Consider the following 18918-nt stretch of genomic DNA (forward strand, 5'->3'; position numbering starts at 1 on the left):
TGTTCTCCGACTGGTTTTTGAATGTTATAATTCCTGATGTCAGATTTGTGTCCATTTATTCTTTTGCATAGAGACTGTCTGGTTTGGCCAATGTACATGGCAGAGGGGCATTGCTGGCACACGATGGCATCTATCACATTGGTAGATGTGCAGGTGGTTGAGCCCCTGGTGTGGCTGATGTGGTTAGGGCCTATGTTGGCGTCCCTTGAATAAATATGCTGACAGAGTTGGCACTGGGGTTTGTTGCAGAGGTTGGTTCCTGGGTTGGCGTTTTTGTTGTGTGGTGTATAGTTGCTGGTGAGTATTTGCTTCAGGTTGGGGGGGCTGTCTGTAAGCAAGGACACAGGAGTGATGCCTAACTTGTCTGTATTGGTGTATAAAGATGTATCTCAGAGGGAGCGTCTTTATCTGGCCTAGGGGATAGTGGAAAGTCCCACCACTAAGTGAGCTGGTCCATTGTCACAGGCATACATGTGCTATCATAACTGTAGACATTGATCCAGGGAGCTAGGACCATGCTGTGATGTTGCACTCCATAATGCTTTATAGAAATATGCTTATGAGTGTAAATATGACATAACTGGAATATGTTTTATGCTAGATATGCCATGTAACATATCTTTGAAAAGGTTATGATCTACTGAATATATTCATCCTGTTTGTATGCATGGATCATTTTTACACCTGAAGTTATGAGCGTTGGCTCTGTGCATGTATTTAAAGTGTTTGCTGTAGGAAGCACATAAGGCAGATTTGGTCAACACAGTGTGAAGGGGGTAGTGAAATAATTGGGAGTACTTAACTAACAATGGACTTTGAGAGACGCCAATCCACATCTGAGCTTTCCTGGGAACATTCAAACTAACATGTAAACAATGGCGTTGGCCAGCAAAAAGCTGAATCATTCATAGACATGTTTCAGAGTAACAGCCGTGTTAGTCTGTATTCGCAAAAAGAAAAGGAGTACTTGTGGCACCTTAGAGACTAACCAATTTATTTGAGCATGAGCTTTCGTGAGCTACAGCTCACTTCATCGGAAGTGTAGCTCACTGTAGCTCACGAAAGCTCATGCTCAAATAAATTGGTTAGTCTCTAAGGTGCCACAAGTATTCATAGACATGTGACTTGCCCAGGTGGCTAGAGACCCCATCTTGTGGCTCAAGATGTGCAACAAGAGAAACACTATATAAGGCCCTGGAAGCCCCTCCATTTTGTCTTCAGTTGGCTCAAGAGATAGCCTCTCCACCCCAAAGAGATACCTGAAAGAAACTGGAACAAAGGACAGTAACTACGGGGGTGTGAATGTTTGCTGGACCCAGACTAGGAAGGAGTCTAGTCTGTCAAAGAAGCTTATTGGAACATCTCTGAGGGTGAGATTTACCTGCATTTAGTTTCCTACTGTATTAGGCTTAGACTTGCGTGTTTTATTTTATTTTGCTTGGTAACTTACTTTGTTCTGTCTGTTATTGCTTGGAACCACTTAAATCCTACTTTTTATATTTAATAAAATCACTTTTTACTTATTAATTAACCCAGAGCAAGTAATTAATTCCTGGGGGAGCAAGCAGCTGTGCATATTTCTCTATCAGTGTTATAGAGGGCGAACAATTCATGAGTTTATCCTGTATAAGTTTTATACAGAGTAAAATGGATTTATTTGGGGCTTGGATCCCATTGGGAACTGGGTATCTGGGTGCTGGAGACAGGAGCACTTCTTAAGCTGTTTTCAGTTAAGCCTGCAGCTTTTGTGGGATGTAGTTCAGACCTGGGTCTGTGTTTGTAGCAGGCTACAACAAGGCAGGATACTGAGGTCTCAAGTTGCCAGGGAAAATGGGCTTCGAAGTATCATAGAATCATAGAATATTAGGGTTGGAAGGGACCCCAGAAGGTCATCTAGTCCAACCCCCTGCTCAAAGCAGGACCAATTCCCAGTTAAATCATCCCAGCCAGGGCTTTGTCAAGCCTGACCTTAAAAACCTCTAAGGAAGGAGATTCTACCACCTCCCTAGGTGTAGTCTCTGCTAAGTAGTCTCAGCACATCAGGTAGCAGTCCCAAGGAGGTTTCTGTGACCCAACATGCTTTGCTGACAATAAACCTGACCAAGTGCCTTCGTATCTTGACGGATCTTGTGGTCATTGGGCAGTCCACTTGAGGTCAGCTGTCTGCTCAGAGCTGGGATGGCAAACAGGGAGAACACTCGCACCCAGCCAAACATCCAACGACACTGACAACATCTGACGACAGGGGCTTGGGGTGTTTGTCCCTCCTTTTTGTAGTGTCAGTCCCCAACTTAGAATAATAGAATATCAGGGTTGGAAGGGACCTCGGGAGGTCCAACCCTCTGCTCAAAGCAGAACCAATCCCCAACTAAATCATCCCAGCCAGGGCTTTGCCAAGCTGACCTTAAAAACCTCTAAGGAAGGAGATTCCACCACCTCCCTAGGTAACCCATTCCAATGCTTCACCACCCTCCTAGTGAAATAGTTTTTCCTAATATCCAACCTAAACCTCCCCCACTGCAACTTGAGACCATTACTCCTTGTTCTGTCATCTGCTACCACTGAAAACAGTCTAGATCCATCCTCTTTGGAACCCCCTTTCAGGTAGTTGAAAGCAGCTATCAAATCCCCCCTCACTCTTCTCTTCCGCAGACTAAACAATCCCAGTTCCCTCAGCCTCTCCTCATAAGTCATGTGCTTCAGCCGCCTAATCATTTTTGTTGCACTCCGCTGGACTCTTTCCAATTTTTCCACATCCTTCTTGTAGTGTGGGGCCCAAAACTGGACACAGTACTCCAGATGGGGCCTCACCAATGCCGAATAGCGGGGAATGATCACATCCCTCGATCTGCTGGCAATGCTCCTACTTATACATCCCAAAATGCCATTGGCCTTCTTGGCAACAAGGGCACACTGTTGACTCATATCCAGCTTCTCGTCCACTGTAACCCCTAGGTCCTTTTCTGCAGAACTGCTCCCTAGCCACTTGGTCCCTATTCTGTAGCAGCGCATGGGATTCTTCCGTCCTAAGTGCAGGACTCTGCACTTGTCCTTGTTGAACCTCATCAGATTTCTTTTGGCCCAATCCTCCAATTTGTCTAGGGCCCTCTGTATCTTATCCCTGCCCTCCAGCGTATCTACGTCTCCTCCCAGTTTAGTGTCATCTGCAAACTTGCTGAGGGTGCAGTCCACGCCGTCCCTCAGATCATTAATGAAGATATTGAACAAAAACGGCCCAAGGACCAACCCTTGGGGCACTCCGCTTGATACCGGCTGCCAACTAGACATGGAGCCATTGATCACTACCCGTTGAGCCCCATGATCTCACCAGATTTCTATCCACCTTATAGTCCATTCATCCAGCCCATACTTCTTTATCTTGCTGGCAAGAATACTGTGGGAGACCGTATCAAAAGCTTTGCTAAAGTCAAGGAACAACACATCCACCACTTTCCCCTCATCCACAGAGCCAGTTATCTCGTCATAGAAGGCCATTAGATTAGTCAGGCATGACTTGCCCTTGGTGAATCCATGCTGACTGTTCCTGATCACTTTCCTCTCCTCTAAGTGCTTCAGAATTGATTTCCTGAGGACCTGCTCCATGATTTTTCCAGGGACTGAGATGAGGCTGACTGGCCTGTAATTCCCCAGATCCTCCTTCTTCTCTTTTTTAAAGATGGGCACTACATTAGCCTTTTTCCAGTCATCCAGGACCTCCCCCGATCGTCATGAGTTTTCAAAGATAATGGCCAATGGCTCTGCAATCACATCCGCCAACTCCTTTAGCACCCTCGGATGCAGTGCAATGGACTTGTGCTTGTCCAGCCTTTCTAAATAGTCCTGAACCACTTCTTTCTCCACAGAGGGCTGGAAACACTTGGAAAACATTTGCAGCTGAGATTCAGGAGAGAGAGTCTGTAGGGAAGGATGCTCCCTGCTGCTTTTTCCTCCCCAGTTGGAGTTTCTTTTGTTTCCCTTCCTGCTTGATGACTCTGTTTGTTGCTTAAATGCAAATTAAGCAGAGCACCCATTCCTTTGTTGAGACAGGCCTGTTTGCCAACCTCAGGTTCGAGCATGTGTTAACACCATAAAGAGGAATCTTATCACTTCACGTACAATGTTGCCACACACATATTTTATCAGGGCAATACTGACCGGCAAATTATATGTTTACAAATGATACCTTGCAAGGTTGTACAAAGATTATTACAACAGTAGGTAGGGTGTGGCCATTCTGTCACAATCCCCTACCTTCCCCCTCTCAGTCCTTTGTTCTTGAGGTGGGGGTCTTTGCTCAGCTTCCCTGCTGAGAGGTGGGGAAATCCATAAACCATGGGGGCTTGCGTTGTCTCTCTGGCCACTTTGTTGATGTGGGTCAATTTCAACTAGTTCCTTAATGACTCCCTCCTCCACCCAGACAGGGAGGTGACACCCACCTGTGTATCGTAGCCTGCCCTGAGAGCAAACTTGCTCCCTTTTCTCCCCACAGGGTAACAATGCAACACATAGGGGAAACTGAGGCACATATAGGGGTCATAAAATACTACAAAAAAATTCCCACTTTGTCACAGGGACCAATCCCCTGGTTTTGTTGTCTTTTTCCCCCCACCTGGCTGATCTGACCCAAACTGGCTCTATTCTCCATGGCACTGTCTTCCAGGCGGCTGGGCCTTTCAAATTTGATGAGAAGGCCCAAGCTGAATCCTGGCATGTTATAGGAAATCCATTTCCTGCTGTGACAGGTTTCAGAGTAACAGCCGTGTTAGTCTGTATTCGCAAAAAGAAAAGGAGTACTTGTGGCACCTTAGAGACTAACCAGTTTATTAGAGCATAAGCTTTCGTGAGCTACAGCTCACTTCATCAGATGCATATCGTGGAAACTGCAGCAGACTTTATATATACACAGAGAATATGAAACAATACCTCCTCCCACCCCACTGTCCTGCTGGTAATAGCTTATCTAAAGTGATCATCAGGTGGGCCAGGAGCCGTCAAGAACACTATCCCCGATAATGTCACGGCTAACCTGGTGGCTGAACTTTGTGACTTTGTCCTTACCCATAACTATTTCACATTTGGGGACAATGTATACCTTCAGATCAGCGGCACTGCTATGGGTACCCGCATGGCCCCACAGTATGCCAACATTTTTATGGCTGATTTAGAACAACGCTTCCTCAGCTCTCGTCCCCTAAAGCCCCTACTCTACTTGCGCTATATTGATGACATCTTCATCATCTGGACCCATGGAAAAGAAGCCCTTGAGGAATTCCACCATGATTTCAACAATTTCCATCCCACCACCAACCTCAGCCTGGTCCAGTCCACACAAGAGATCCACTTCCTGGACACTACAGTGCTAATAAACAATGGTCACATAAACACCACCCTATACCAGAAACCTACTGACCGCTATTCCTACCTACATGCCTCCAGCTTTCACGCTGACCACACCACACGATCCATCGTCTACAGCCAAGCTCTGCGATACAACCGCATTTGCTCCAACCCCTCAGACAGAGACAAACACCTACAAGATCTCTATCAAGCTTTCTTACAACTACAATACTCACCTGCAGAAGTAAAGAAACAGATTGATAGAGCCAGAAGAGTTCCCAGAAGTTACCTACTACAGGACAGGCCTAACAAAGAAAATAACAGAACGCCACTAGCCGTCACCTTCAGCCCCCAACTAAAACCCCTCCAATGCATTATTAAGGATCTACAACCTATCCTAAAGGATGACCCAACACTCTCACAAATCTTGGGAGACAGGCCAGTCCTTGCCTACAGACAGCCCCGCAACTTGAAGCAAATACTCACCAACGACCACATACCACACAACAGAACCACTAACCCAGGAACTTATCCTTGCAACAAAGCCCGTTGCCAATTGTGCCCACATCTATTCAGGGGACACCATCACAGGGCCTAATAACATCAGCCACACTATCAGAGGCTCGTTCACCTGCACATCCACCAATGTGATATATGCCATCATGTGCCAGCAATGCCCCTCTGCCATGTACATTGGTCAAACTGGACAGTCTCTACGTAAAAGAATAAATGGACACAAATCAGATGTCAAGAATTATAACATTCATAAACCAGTCGGAGAACACTTCAATCTCTCTGGTCACGCAATCACAGACATGAAGGTCGCTATCTTAAAACAAAAAAACTTCAAATCCAGACTCCAGCGAGAAACTGCTGAATTGGAATTCATTTGCAAATTGGATACTATTAATTTAGGCTTAAATAGAGACTGGGAGTGGTACGTCATTATGCAAGGTAGCCTATTTCCCCTTGTTTTTTCCTACCCCCCCTCCCAGATGTTCTGGTTTAACTTGGATTTAAACTTGAAGAGTGGTCAGTTTGGATGAGCTATTACCAGCAGGAGAGTGAGTTTGTGTGTGTATGGGCGTGGGGGGGATGTGAGAAAACCTGGATTTGTGCAGGAAATAGCCCAACTTGATTGTCATGTACATTGTGTAAAGAGTTGTCACTTTGGATGGGCTATTACCAGCAGGAGAGTGAATTTGTGTGTGGGGGGGGTGGAGGGTGAGAAAACCTGGATTTGTGCTGGAAATGGCCCACCTGATGATCACTTTAGATAAGCTATTACCAGCAGGACAGTGGGGTGGGAGGAGGTATTGTTTCATATTCTCTGTGTATATATAAAGTCTGCTGCAGTTTCCACGATATGCATCCGATGAAGTGAGCTGTAGCTCACGAAAGCTCATGCTCAAATAAATTGGTTAGTCTCTAAGGTGCCACAAGTACTCCATTTCCTGCTGTGGGTCGCTCACACTCAGGGTCATTGGGTCCCCTTGTGCTGGGTGCGGTGCGGACACACAGTGACCAAGACCAGGCGAGGATAGCAGGGGGCTGCAGGTCAAGATTGAGGGGTATTGGTGAACAAGGAGGGCAGGCAGCCCCTGCTCTCATTGTGCCCCTGGCCCTGGTGCATTGTCGGTGCATTTGCGTTTCCCTGGAGGCCACCTCCGCCTCTGCCCAGAGCAAAATCCCAATCAACTGTGCCATGCGGCTGCAGGGATGTCACTGGCTCTGCGCTCCAGGACTGGCACAGACTCTGTTAATGGTTCATTCGCTCAGGGATAAGAGGCTGGAGCAGCCCCTGAAGGAGAGACAGGCAGGGACCTCGCAGCTCCACAGACATCCAGGAACTGCTCCTTCCCCTAGCACGGAGTCACCCCAGGTGAGTGGGAGCAGTAGGGCCACCTTAACCCTGAACGGACAGTCCTGGCAGCACATGGCCTTACAGCAGCCTTCTTTTTGTGGGGGTCTCTGGGGAGCACAAGGGCTGCGCACAGACTGGTGAGTTATTGTAGGGTCTCTGGGGAGCACGGGGGCTGCACACAGACTGGTGAGTTATTGTAGGGTCTCTGGGGAGCACGGGGGGCTGCACACAGACTGGTGAGTTATTGTAGGGTCTCTGGTGAGCACGGAGGGCTGCACACAGACTGGTGAGTTATTATAGGGTCTCTGGTGAGCACGGGGGGCTGCACACAGACTGGTGAGTTATTGTAGGGTCTCTGGGGAGCACAAGGGCTGCGCACAGACTGGTGAGTTATTGTAGGGTCTCTGATGAGCACGGGGGCTGCGCACAGACTGGTGAGTTATTGTAGGGTCTCTGGTGAGCACGGAGGGCTGCACACAGACTAGTGAGTTATTGTAGGGTCTCTGATGAGCACGGGGGCTGCACACAGACTGGTGAGTTATTGTAGGGTCTCTGGGGAGCACGGAGGGCTGCACACAGACTGGTGAGTTATTGTAGGGTCTCTGGGGAGCACAAGGGCTGCGCACAGACTGGTGAGTTATTGTAGGGTCTCTGGGGAGCACGGGGGCTGCACACAGACTGGTGAGTTATTGTAGGGTCTCTGGTGAGCACGGGGGCTGCACACAGACTGGTGAGTTATTGTAGGGTCTCTGATGAGCACGGGGGCTGCACACAGACTGGTGAGTTATTGTAGGGTCTCTGGTGAGCACGGAGGGCTGCACACAGACTGGTGAGTTATTGTAGGGTCTCTGATGAGCACGGGGGCTGCACACAGACTGGTGAGTTATTGTAGGGTCTCTGATGAGCACGGGGGCTGCACACAGACTGGTGAGTTATTGTAGGGTCTCTGGGGAGCACGGGGGCTGCACACAGACTGGTGAGTTATTGTAGGGTCTCTGGGGAGCACAAGGGCTGCGCACAGACTGGTGAGTTATTGTAGGGTCTCTGATGAGCACGGGGGCTGCACACAGACTGGTGAGTTATTGTAGGGTCTCTGGGCAGCACGGAGGGCTGCACACAGACTGGTGAGTTATTGTAGGGTCTCTGGGGAGCACAAGGGCTGCGCACAGACTGGTGAGTTATTGTAGGGTCTCTGGTGAGCACGGGGGCTGCACACAGACTGGTGAGTTATTGTAGGGTCTCTGGGGAGCACAAGGGCTGCGCACAGACTGGTGAGTTATTGTAGGGTCTCTGGTGAGCACGGGGGGCTGCACACAGACTGGTGAGTTATTGTAGGGTCTCTGGGGAGCACGGAGGGCTGCACACAGACTGGTGAGTTATTGTAGGGTCTCTGGTGAGCAGAGGGGCTGGGCACAGACCGGTTAGTTATTGTAGGGTCTCTGGTGAGCACGGAGGGCTGCACACAGACTGGTGAGTTATTGTAGGGTCTCTGGGGAGCACAAGGGCTGCGCACAGACTGGTGAGTTATTGTAGGGTCTCTGGTGAGCACGGGGGCTGCACACAGACTGGTGAGTTATTGTAGGGTCTCTGGGGAGCACAAGGGCTGCGCACAGACTGGTGAGTTATTGTAGGGTCTCTGGTGAGCACGGAGGGCTGCACACAGACTGGTGAGTTATTGTAGGGTCTCTGGTGAGCAGAGGGGCTGGGCACAGACCGGTGAGTTATTGTAGGGTCTCTGATGAGCACGGGGGCTGCGCACAGACTGGTGAGTTATTGTAGGGTCTCTGGTGAGCAGAGGGGCTGGGCACAGACTGGTGAGTTATTGTAGGGTCTCTGGTGAGCAGAGGGGCTGGGCACAGACCGGTTAGTTATTGTAGGGTCTCTGGGGAGCACAAGGGCTGGGCACAGACTGGTGAGTTATTGTAGGGTCTCTGGGGAGCACAAGGGCTGGGCACAGACCGGTGAGTTATTGTAGGGTCTCTGGGGAGCAGAGGGGCTGGGCACAGACTGGTGAGTTATTGTAGGGTCTCTGGTGAGCACGGGGGCTGCACACAGACTGGTGAGTTATTGTAGGGTCTCTGGTGAGCAGAGGGGCTGGGCACAGACTGGTGAGTTATTGTAGGGTCTCTGGGGAGCAGAGGGGCTGGGCACAGACTGGTGAGTTATTGTAGGGTCTCTGGGGAGCAGAGGGGCTGGGCACAGACGGGTGAGTTATTGTAGGGTCTCTGGGGAGCAGAGGGGCTGGGCACAGACCGGTTAGTTATTGTAGGGTCTCTGGTGAGCAGAGGGGCTGGGCACAGACCGGTTAGTTATTGTAGGGTCTCTGGTGAGCAGAGGGGCTGGGCACAGACCGGTGAGCTATTGTAGGGTCTCTGGTGAGCAGAGGGGCTGGGCACAGACCGGTTAGTTATTGTAGGGTCTCTGATGAGCACGGGGGCTGCACACAGACTGGTGAGTTATTGTAGGGTCTCTGGGGAGCACGGGGGCTGCACACAGACCGGTGAGCTATTGTAGGGTCTCTGGGGAGCAGAGGGGCTGGGCACAGACTGGTGAGTTATTGTAGGGTCTCTGGTGAGCAGAGGGGCTGGGCACAGACCGGTTAGTTATTGTAGGGTCTCTGGGGAGCAGAGGGGCTGGGCACAGACTGGTGAGTTATTGTAGGGTCTCTGGTGAGCAGAGGGGCTGGGCACAGACTGGTTAGTTATTGTAGGGTCTCTGATGAGCACGGGGGCTGCACACAGACTGGTGAGTTATTGTAGGGTCTCTGGGGAGCACGGGGGCTGCACACAGACCGGTGAGCTATTGTAGGGTCTCTGGTGAGCAGAGGGGCTGGGCACAGACCGGTGAGTTATTGTAGGGTCTCTGGTGAGCAGAGGGGCTGGGCACAGACCGGTTAGTTATTGTAGGGTCTCTGGGGAGCAGAGGGGCTGGGCACAGACTGGTGAGTTATTGTAGGGTCTCTGGGGAGCAGAGGGGCTGGGCACAGACCGGTTAGTTATTGTAGGGTCTCTGTGGAGCAGAGGGGCTGGGCACAGACTGGTGAGTTATTGTAGGGTCTCTGGTGAGCAGAGGGGCTGGGCACAGACTGGTGAGTTATTGTAGGGTCTCTGGGGAACGCACAGGAGGCTGCGCACAGACGGGTGAGTTATTGTAGGGTCTCTGGGGAGCAGAGGGGCTGGGCACAGACCGGTTAGTTATTGTAGGGTCTCTGGGGAACGCACAGGAGGCCGCGCACAGACGGGTGAGTTATTGTGGGGTCTACACATAGTGTTTGCTATTTTGGCAAGGTTGGGAGCTGGCAGCTTGTCTCTGGGGTTGGGAGACAGTCACAGGGAACTGATGGGTCTCCTGCCCTGCAGGTGCCCCTCGCACTGTCCTGCTGGAAACTCCGAAGATCCATCCCGGCCAGTGATGCTGATCTTGAGCTGTTCCTCCAAGCTGCGGCTGCTGGAGGGGATGCTACGGCAGGGCCTGCCTGACACGCTACCGGTGACCAGGACTCGCCCAACCCCGCAGGGCCGAACGCTCCCACTTTCGGGCTGGGCAGAGAGCAGGGGAAAGTCCTTTGGAGTCCCCTGGGTGACGGGGCACATATTGGGCTGGGGTGCAATCCCCTGGGTCAGGGGGTATATGGAGGGCTAATCCCTCCACCTGGTCGGGGGTAGCAGTATGTGGGGAAGACCCTTTCTCCAGGTCAGGGGGCAGCAGTTCAGGGCTGGGCAAACTCCCATGGATCCACAGGGGCTGTGCCGTACCCCAGCCTGTCACCAGTTCCCTGGGAGCGACCCCTGTAGTGGGCCAGAGCCCGAGGCTGCACACAGCTCCACAGGGGCAGGCCTGTGACCTCCACCACTGGGCCTTTGACACCAGGCCTCCTGTCGCTGTCCGTGGCTCCCCGCAGCAAATGCAGCTGAGCCAGAAGCCCGCGGGAGGCTTGGGCCGGGTCCCTACCAGCGCAATGCCCCTAGTGTGTGTTGGCAGAGACCCCCGCAGCCTTTGCAAAACATGGGAGCAGTTCATTAGTCACCTGGCTACAGACTCCTCAGGTTAGCACAGGGAATCAAAGGTTAAGCCACAGCCCAACCTGGCCAAGCCAGGGCAATGAGCCAGCCAAGCCGTCATGGGCCCCATGGCTGGCTCTGGCTCTGTCCCTTTGTTCTTAGGCCAAGGCCAAGCGCCGAGACCCTCCAAAAGCCGGCTGTTAGCCCCATATCCTGACCCCTCGCAGCCGTTGTTCTTCAGCTGGGGGCCTCTCCACTGCAGAGCCATGAGGGGGGAATCTCACTCGCTCGCTGTGAACGTCCACCCCAGCCATTGGCATTTCCGTGGTCTCTCCAGACCCTCCTTGCATGTATGGAGACTTTATTCCCTTGGTTAATGATGCTGGTCTCCAGCCGGGCTGCTACGTGACTCACAACCCCTGTCCCTTCCCTTCACATGCTGTGCAGAGCAGTACAGGATGCAGAGGGAAACTGAGGTACATATCGGCATCAGAAAGATACTATGGAAAGCTTCTACTTCATTACTCAGGCCCCCCACCCTGGGTTGGGGTAGCAGCAGGAGGGCACACCCCTCCCACAGGTTAGCGGTAGCGGGCGGGGGGCAGGCCCATCCCACAGGTTAGCAGTAGCGGCGGGGGCAGGCCTGTCCTCCAGGTTAAAGGTAGCGGTGGCGGGGGGGGGGAGGCCCCTCCCCTAGGTTAGAGGTAGCACGAGGGGGCCCTCCCCCTGGGCCTCCTCCTCACTCGTCCCCCTGCCTCCCAAAGTCCAAACCCAGCACCAATGCCTGCTGCTCACCCAGCGTAGCCGCTAGGACCTGCCCATCCAATCAGAGCACAAGCGAGCTCTGTGCCAGCCAACCTCAGTATGGGCAGGCTTTGCGTAAGCCAATGAACATGTGGGCGGCTCCATGGCAGCCAATCACAGTGTGGGACAGCTGGGTGCCAGCCAAGTATGGCTCTGACTACCCCCATGCCCACACACCCCGGCTCTGAATTTCCTCCTGGTCCTCACCATGGCTCTGACCACCCGCTACCCCCCCCCGCCCCCGTGCAACTACACCCTTGACAAAATGGGCCTTTTTATAATATTTTTATGAACCCTATGTGTGCCTCAGTTTCCCCAGTTACCCAGTGGGGGAAGCGGCTTAAGTTTGCTCTCCGTGCTAAGTGACACAGGCAGTTTGCTTTCAGTTCGTGGCAGGGGTGAGACACTGGATGCGCACGTAGCAAAACACACTCCGTTGAAGGAAACAGCGAGAACCCGGGGTATAACCACCACCCTCGGAAGCACATCACAAACCTGTGCAAGGAGAGAGGGCGAAGCATTGGGAAGTTCAACAAGGCGCAGCTGACTGCGGGCTGGAGAAGGGTGACAGGACTCAGCAGCAGGTTCCAGACCCAGGCGGGGTTTGATGCAGGTCTGAGCGTGACAGACGCGGCAGCAGGGCGTCCTCACGGCCCGGTTCCCCGCCAATAGATTTGAAGCGGTGGGAGTTAGCGAGGAAAGCAAAGGTGCTAGCAGATGATGAGAGGGAACCAGATGGCTGTGAGAAGCAGCTAAAACGTGAAGAAACGCGTAAAAGCATGATCTGGAGATGTGGAGGGGCAAGAGAACCCACCAAGGGTAAGTGGGCAAAGGCTCCAGGGATGCCCATTCTGAAGGGAGCTGGATACCAAACTGTCCCAGTTTGAGGAGGAAGAGGAGGGGCTGTAGACACCAACCTCACTGCCTTTGAGAAGGGTTGCGGTTTGAACCTGGCTGACCCTGTGGACCGGTGCTGCTGTCTCACCCCCATACGCGGTCCCCCATGTAAAGTGACCCTGCCCAGTTTGGCTTCAAAGAGGGAAGAGACGTAATAAAGTAGGATTTTTCTGTAATATTTTTACAACACTATGTGTGCCTCAGTTTCCCCCATGTGTTGCATGGCTACCTAGTTGCAGGAGTGAGGGGGAAGATTAAGTTTACTCTCAGGGCAGGCTAAGAGACATAGGGGTGGGTGTCACCTCCCTGTGTGGCTGGAATGAAGAGTCCTTAAGGAACTTGTTGAAATCAACCCAGATCACCAAGGGGGCCAGAGAAACAAGGCAAGTGCCACTGACGCCTGGATTTTCCTGCCTCTCAGCTGGGAGGCTGAGCAGAGACCCCAGCCCCAGAGCACAGGACTGGGAGGTGGGGGGTGCTGGACAAAGATGGAGGCTCTCACCTGGAGCTGGCCAAGGAGGTCAGACAGAGACAGAGACAGCCTGGAAAGGGTCTTTCACCCCAGCTTGGCTGGGCGCTGGCTGACCGCAATGGACACTGCTTTACCCTCAGTTCTCTCTGCTGACCTCAGGCTGCTCCGTGACTCATAAACCGGCCTGGCTTGACAATGCTGCCGCGTGTCACAGCAAACACAGGCTGAGGTGTCGGAGCCCCAAAGAGCGGCCAGGTCTCTCCAGGGGTCTGGCTCAGTGGGCGGCACCGGGAGGGCTGGAGCCCAGAGGCTCCATCTGAGAGGCGGTGACCAGCTCTGCAGGAAGAGTGGGGCCCCCTGGGGGGCTAGCACTTTGAGGGCTCCTCCAAGGGGCAGAGTGAAAGCTGGGGCCTAGCACCGATCCTGGGGATCCAGGACATCCCCGGACTCTGACCCTGTGTCTTGGCAGGTCTACGGCACTGTGATGCATGTGAATCGCGGGAACCCAGCCAGGCAGGAGGTGCTGGTGGATTCATGGCCAGAGTTCAAAATCGTCCTCACCCGGCCAAACAGAGAAGTGCGGCCTTTGCTGGGCCCCTCCCATCTGCCCCGCTTCCCTCCCCTGCCTGACGCCATCCCTGCCCCGCTCCCCTCCCCCACCTGATGCCATCACTGCCCCGCTCCCCTCCCCAACTTCCTTGCCCCTTTCCCTGCTTGGTGTAACCTCCCCCTTCTGTCTGCCCCACCTCCCCACAGCCTGTCTCCCCTTCCTGCTGCCCAGACCCTCCCCAGCCCATTCTGCCCTAAGCCCCCTGGCTCTGTTCACAGGGCTCCTTCCCCCCTCCTCAATCTCTGCCTTGGGGCTTGCGGTGCCCTGCTCCCCCATTGCCATCCCTGCGCTCACCCCCAGGCAGTGTCCCCCTGCAGGTGACATGGGACCCAAGTGATTTCGGCACCAACTTGTACACGGCCTTCTACCGAGACGAGGGAGCCTGCCGGGCCCTGCTGGGGAACAGCCGTGCCGTGGACTGGAGCCAGGCCTTCCAGATACAGGGTGAGCCCCTCCAGCCCTGCTCCATCCAGCTCCTGCCACACAGGGAGCAGGAACACTACCCCCCCATGGGCCAATAGCCCTGAGGAGCCAGCCCAGGCCCCTCTCCCCCCACGGGCCAATAGCCCTGAGGGGTCCGCCTGAGTCCCCCCCCCCATGTGCTAATAGCCCCAAGGAATTCACCTAGACCCCTCCCCCCCACAGGCCAACAACTCAGAGGAGCTCACCTGCTCCCCCTCCCCCTCAGGCCAGTAGCCTCAAGGAGCTCATCTGGACCCCTCCCCACACAGGGGCCAATAGCCCCAAGGAGCCTGACTGGGCCTCTTCTCCATCCAGACCCGGGATCCTGAATGAGCCAAGTTTTGGGAACCCCCAATTGGGTCATACCGGCTCACAGTGGCCCTTGCCCCGCCCCCTGCTGCTCTCCCCCACCGGGCTGGGCCCCCACATCCATGGGCACCTTTCAGGGGGACCCTGCTGACAGTGCACGGCTGTCTCTGCAGGGCTGCAGGATGGGGTATACGAGACCATCAGGGACATTGCCAGGGCCAGGGGGCTTGAGATGGAGATGTATCCGTACCTGCCCCTGCTGCACCCAGACCCACCTGCCATGCCCCAGTACCGGTAGGTGCCCCCCAGATATGGGGTGTGAGAGAATGGGGCAATGTACACAACCAGCCTGGGCTAGATGGAGGGGGGGAGCGGGACTGGGGGAAGGGAAGGACCCTGGGGTGCCAGGCCAGAGGCCTCCATTGCACCCTAGAGATGGTGGCAATGAGTTCCCTAGGCTAACAGCGCACCAGGCACAGACCCCTTGGTCCCCCCTTCCCTGTCAGTGGGCAGAACCCCAGGCAGGGGGTTCGCTGCCCGCTGAGCCCTGGTGCTTTCAGCTCAGGGAGCTGAGCTTAGCCGAGGCCCATCAGCAGTGATGACTCTGCTGGGGCTGGACTGGGCCTTGTCAGACAGCCCCTGTGCGAGGCCTCCGGTGTGCGTTGATCCCCTCCCGCCATGTGCCAGGGCCTGGCTCAATCCCCTCCCCCAGGGCTCCCCTTCAGAGCTGGGTGGCACACCCCTCCCCCACAGGATACATTCCATGCCCCCCCCCCACACTTTGACATTCAGCAACACCCCCACCCCCAATTTTCTGTCCAGCCCATCTCAGCCCCAAAACTGGGAAGATGGTGCCACCGGACCCTGCTCCCCTCCTGTGCCACGTCATACCAGCTCAGTTTCTGCTCCCTGGGCTCACTCGCCCTTGTACCAGGTCGACCCCCCAACCCCTGGCACCCCACCCCCCAAGCTGGGTCAATCTCCCCCTCTGCTCACACCTCCCATGTTTGGTTGCGCCCCACTCCCGACCCCTACATTTACCCCTTCCCCTGCCCAGGCTGGTTCTATTCTGCCCCCTCCCCTTGCCAGGTCAATCTCCTTTGTGCTCACCCCACCCCATGTCTCTCTCCCCCCTGCCCTGTGTTGCAGGCACGACGAGGGGCTCAGGCTGGCCCCCGTGTCCCCCGCCCACGCCATGCTACTCAGCAACACCTGGATGTTTGGGTGGAACAGCTGGAGCCTGCGCTATTTGTGCCTCCTGATCCGCCACTTCCCCAACGCCTGCCTGCTGGGCCCGGAGGGGCCCCCCATCTCCTGGTCCCTCAGCGACCCGCTGGCTGCCCTGATGCACGGTTACACGCTCCCGGAGCATCGCGGCCAGCGCCACATAGCGCCCGTGGTGGGGATGCTGGCGGCACGGTTGCACGCCCGCGGCTTCCCTGTGTACACCCGGGTGCTGCCCCACAACAAGCCTTCCCTGCAGCACCTGCAACACCTCGGCTTCCGCATCCTGCCGGGGGCATTCCACCAGCTGGTGGTGCGGCCTGGGTTCGCCCAGTCCCAGCCAGCCCATGCCCTGGACTCGGGCCAGGGCCCTGCACCCAGCTCTGGGGAACGGCCGTGCGCCCAGTAGCACGCGGCACAGGGAGAGGCGGAGAAGGGGACGCGGCCCAGGACGCCGCGCCCAGCTCTGGGGAACGGCCGTGCGCCCAGTAGCACGCGGCACAGGGAGAGGCGGAGAAGGGGACTCGGCCCAGGCCCCTGCGCCCAGCTCTGGGGAACGGCCGTGCGCCCAGTAGCACGCGGCACAGGGAGAGGCGGAGAAGGGGACTCGGCCCAGGGCCCTGCGCCCAGCTCTGGGGAACGGCCGTGCGCCCAGTAGCACGCGGCACAGGGAGAGGCGGAGAAGGGGACTCGGCCCAGGGCCCTGCGCCCAGCTCTGGGGAACGGCCGTGGGCCCAGTAGCACGCGGCACAGGGAGAGGCGGAGAAGGGGACGCGGCCCAGGGCCCTGCGCCCAGCTCTGGGGAACGGCCGTGCGCCCAGTAGCACGCGGCACAGGGAGAGGCGGAGAAGGGGACTCGGCCCAGGCCCCTGCGCCCAGCTCTGGGGAACGGCCGTGCGCCCAGTAGCACGCGGCACAGGGAGAGGCGGAGAAGGGGACGCGGCCCAGGCCCCTGCGCCCAGCTCTGGGGAACGGCCGTGCGCCCAGTAGCACGCGGCCCAGGGAGAGGCGGAGAAGGGGACTCGGCCCAGGGCCCTGCGCCCAGCTCTGGGGAACGGCCGTGCGCCCAGTAGCACGCGGCACAGGGAGAGGCGGAGAAGGGGACTCGGCCCAGGGCCCTGCGCCCAGCTCTGGGGAACGGCTGTGCACCCAGTAGCACGCGGCACAGGGAGAGGCGGAGAAGGGGACGCAGCCCAGGCCCCTGCGCCCAGCGCTGGGGAACGGCCATGCTCTGACCACCCGTAGGGCTGGGGGAGCGGATGGGGACACGGCCCAGCCACTTCCAGGGACCTACTGCTCTGCCACCCCCACGAAGGGGACATACTGACCAGCCACCAGGGGAGTCAGGGCCTGGTAGAGGAGACTAGCTCATGGGCCATTATCCCCTGGAGCAGGGCAGAGGCTCAGCAGGGGGCGCTCTCCCCCAGCAGTCAGTGCTGGCTCCAAAGAGAGCAGAGTGAGGGCTCAGCAGGGGGCGCTCTCCGCTCAGGGTGCTGGCCCCATGCCCTGTGCTGTGAGCTCAGCAGGCGGTGCTCTCCTGCTCCCTTCCCCAGGCAGTTTGTTGCTTGGCTAGGGCTGGGGGTGTGGGTCCCCTTTCCAGGAGCTGTCTGTGGTCTTGCCAAAGCTTTGGTGCAAGCTCCCTTGGGCTGTGACCACATGTCCCAGCTGTGACCTACCCCTTACCTCCCCGTGATGATAGGGTGCAGTTGCTGGCCTTGGACGGTTGATCCAGGGCCAGCAGGAAAGCCAGGCCAGGGCTTGTGTTTATGATGGTGCACTACACGTGGGAGGAGAGCAGCTGTAGGACCCCATCAAAGAGCCCTACTGGGCCCGAACACAGGGAGGAGTATCTGCTCTTCTCCCTTTCCCCCAGAATAGATGCCCTTGGCAGGCGACATGGGACTGACCTGCCCTCCGGTAGTCCCAGTGCACAGGCTGCTGCTCTTCCCTGTGTAGCTGGGCCCACCCCCACCCCAGCAGACATGGTAGACTCTCCTCTCCCTTGCTGGTAGGTCAGTAGCAGTGTGGAGAGGGGCTGGGGCACTCCAGCTCCTTGCAGACCCCAAGGACACACATCCCCTTCCTCTCAGGGGGTGGGACAAAGAATTTTCTGTAATAGTTTTGATGTCTGTATGCCTCAGTTTCCCTCTGTACTTTGCAGCTCAGGGACAGGAGTGGGTGTGTCACATGGCTGGGGGGCAAGAAGTGGGCGTTCAGGATCAAAACCAACCCAGATCAACAACGGAGGCTCCACAAAGAAGAAGAGTTGGCTTTTGGTGGGACTCAGGAGCTTCCAGCTAGGACTAAAAGAGATAGAAACAGGATCCATTTTTAGGTCTTCAGCAGCTTGGCTGGATGGGGCCCTGGTCTTCACCTCTACTTCTCTGTGCTGCCCTAGGGACCTCCCAGGCCAGGATCCAGGGGACCAATAAAACTTGTGCTGTGTGGAAAAGGCTTTGGGATGTCACTGCAAACACTGGCTGGGGGACACTGGTCCCCAAAGAGCAGCCAGGCCTTTCCAGGGGTCTTGCTCAGTGGGACGTGCTGGGCAGAGGTCATGGGGTGAAGCAGGAGGGCTGGAGCCGTGTGGTCGGCCCTGGAGGAAGAGAGAGTCCCCTTGGGAGGCTGGCACGTCACAGGGTTCCTCCAAGAAGTGGTTTAAAAGCTGGGGCGTAGCACTGATCCTGGGGAGCTATGACGGGGAGCAGTGCTATGGGACCCAGCCGGGGGCACCAGGCCAGCGTGGAGTGTGTCCTTCACAGCCAGAACCGACAGCAGAGGGGGGCAGGCACATCTGTAGGCAGACCCAGGGGTAGAGCCAGCCTTGCCCCCAGCCAGGGAACAGTCCCACCAGGGCACAGCGCCCCCACCCGGGAGCTATCCCACCAGAGCAGTGCCCCCACCCCCAGCCAGGCAGCCGACCCCCCCCACCCAGCCT

The 18918-nt window shown here is 55.9% G+C and overlaps 1 protein-coding gene across 2 annotated transcripts; it reads left to right on the plus strand.

Moving 5' to 3' along the window:
- Positions 1-7165: 7165 nt before the first annotated feature.
- LOC311522573 (glycine N-acyltransferase-like protein 3) lies at positions 7166-18800 on the plus strand. 2 transcript variants are annotated; one of them, XM_084632048.1, is made up of 6 exons: positions 7166-7219; positions 10561-10690; positions 13845-13952; positions 14303-14429; positions 14930-15050; positions 15906-18800. In XM_084632048.1, the coding sequence occupies exons 2-6, from the start codon at positions 10613-10615 to the stop codon at positions 16387-16389; spliced, it is 918 nt and encodes a 305-aa protein (XP_084488174.1). In that variant the 5' UTR covers positions 7166-7219; positions 10561-10612; the 3' UTR covers positions 16390-18800. The 2 variants fall into 2 exon arrangements, with proteins under 2 accessions (XP_084488174.1, XP_084488175.1); XM_084632049.1 differs by lacking the exons at positions 7166-7219; positions 10561-10690 and adding an exon at positions 12304-12825.
- The last annotated feature ends 118 nt before the right edge of the window (positions 18801-18918 follow it).

The sequence above is a fragment of the Lepidochelys olivacea genome (assembly GCF_965140295.1).
Source record: "Lepidochelys olivacea isolate rLepOli2 genome assembly, chromosome: 6".
Classification (NCBI taxonomy): domain Eukaryota; kingdom Metazoa; phylum Chordata; order Testudines; family Cheloniidae; genus Lepidochelys; species Lepidochelys olivacea.

What these genes read in the sequence shown, in the direction of transcription:
- LOC311522573 (XM_084632048.1), top strand. Translation starts at nt 10,613, where the DNA reads ATGCTGATCTTGAGCTGTTCCTCCAAGCTGCGGCTGCTGGAGGGGATG. An exon ending in CCAGGCCTTCCAGATACAGG is followed by an intron (nt 14,430 to 14,929) that starts GTGAGCCCCTCC and finishes CTGTCTCTGCAG; the next exon opens with GGCTGCAGGATGGGGTATAC. An exon ending in CCTGCCATGCCCCAGTACCG is followed by an intron (nt 15,051 to 15,905) that starts GTAGGTGCCCCC and finishes CCTGTGTTGCAG; the next exon opens with GCACGACGAGGGGCTCAGGC.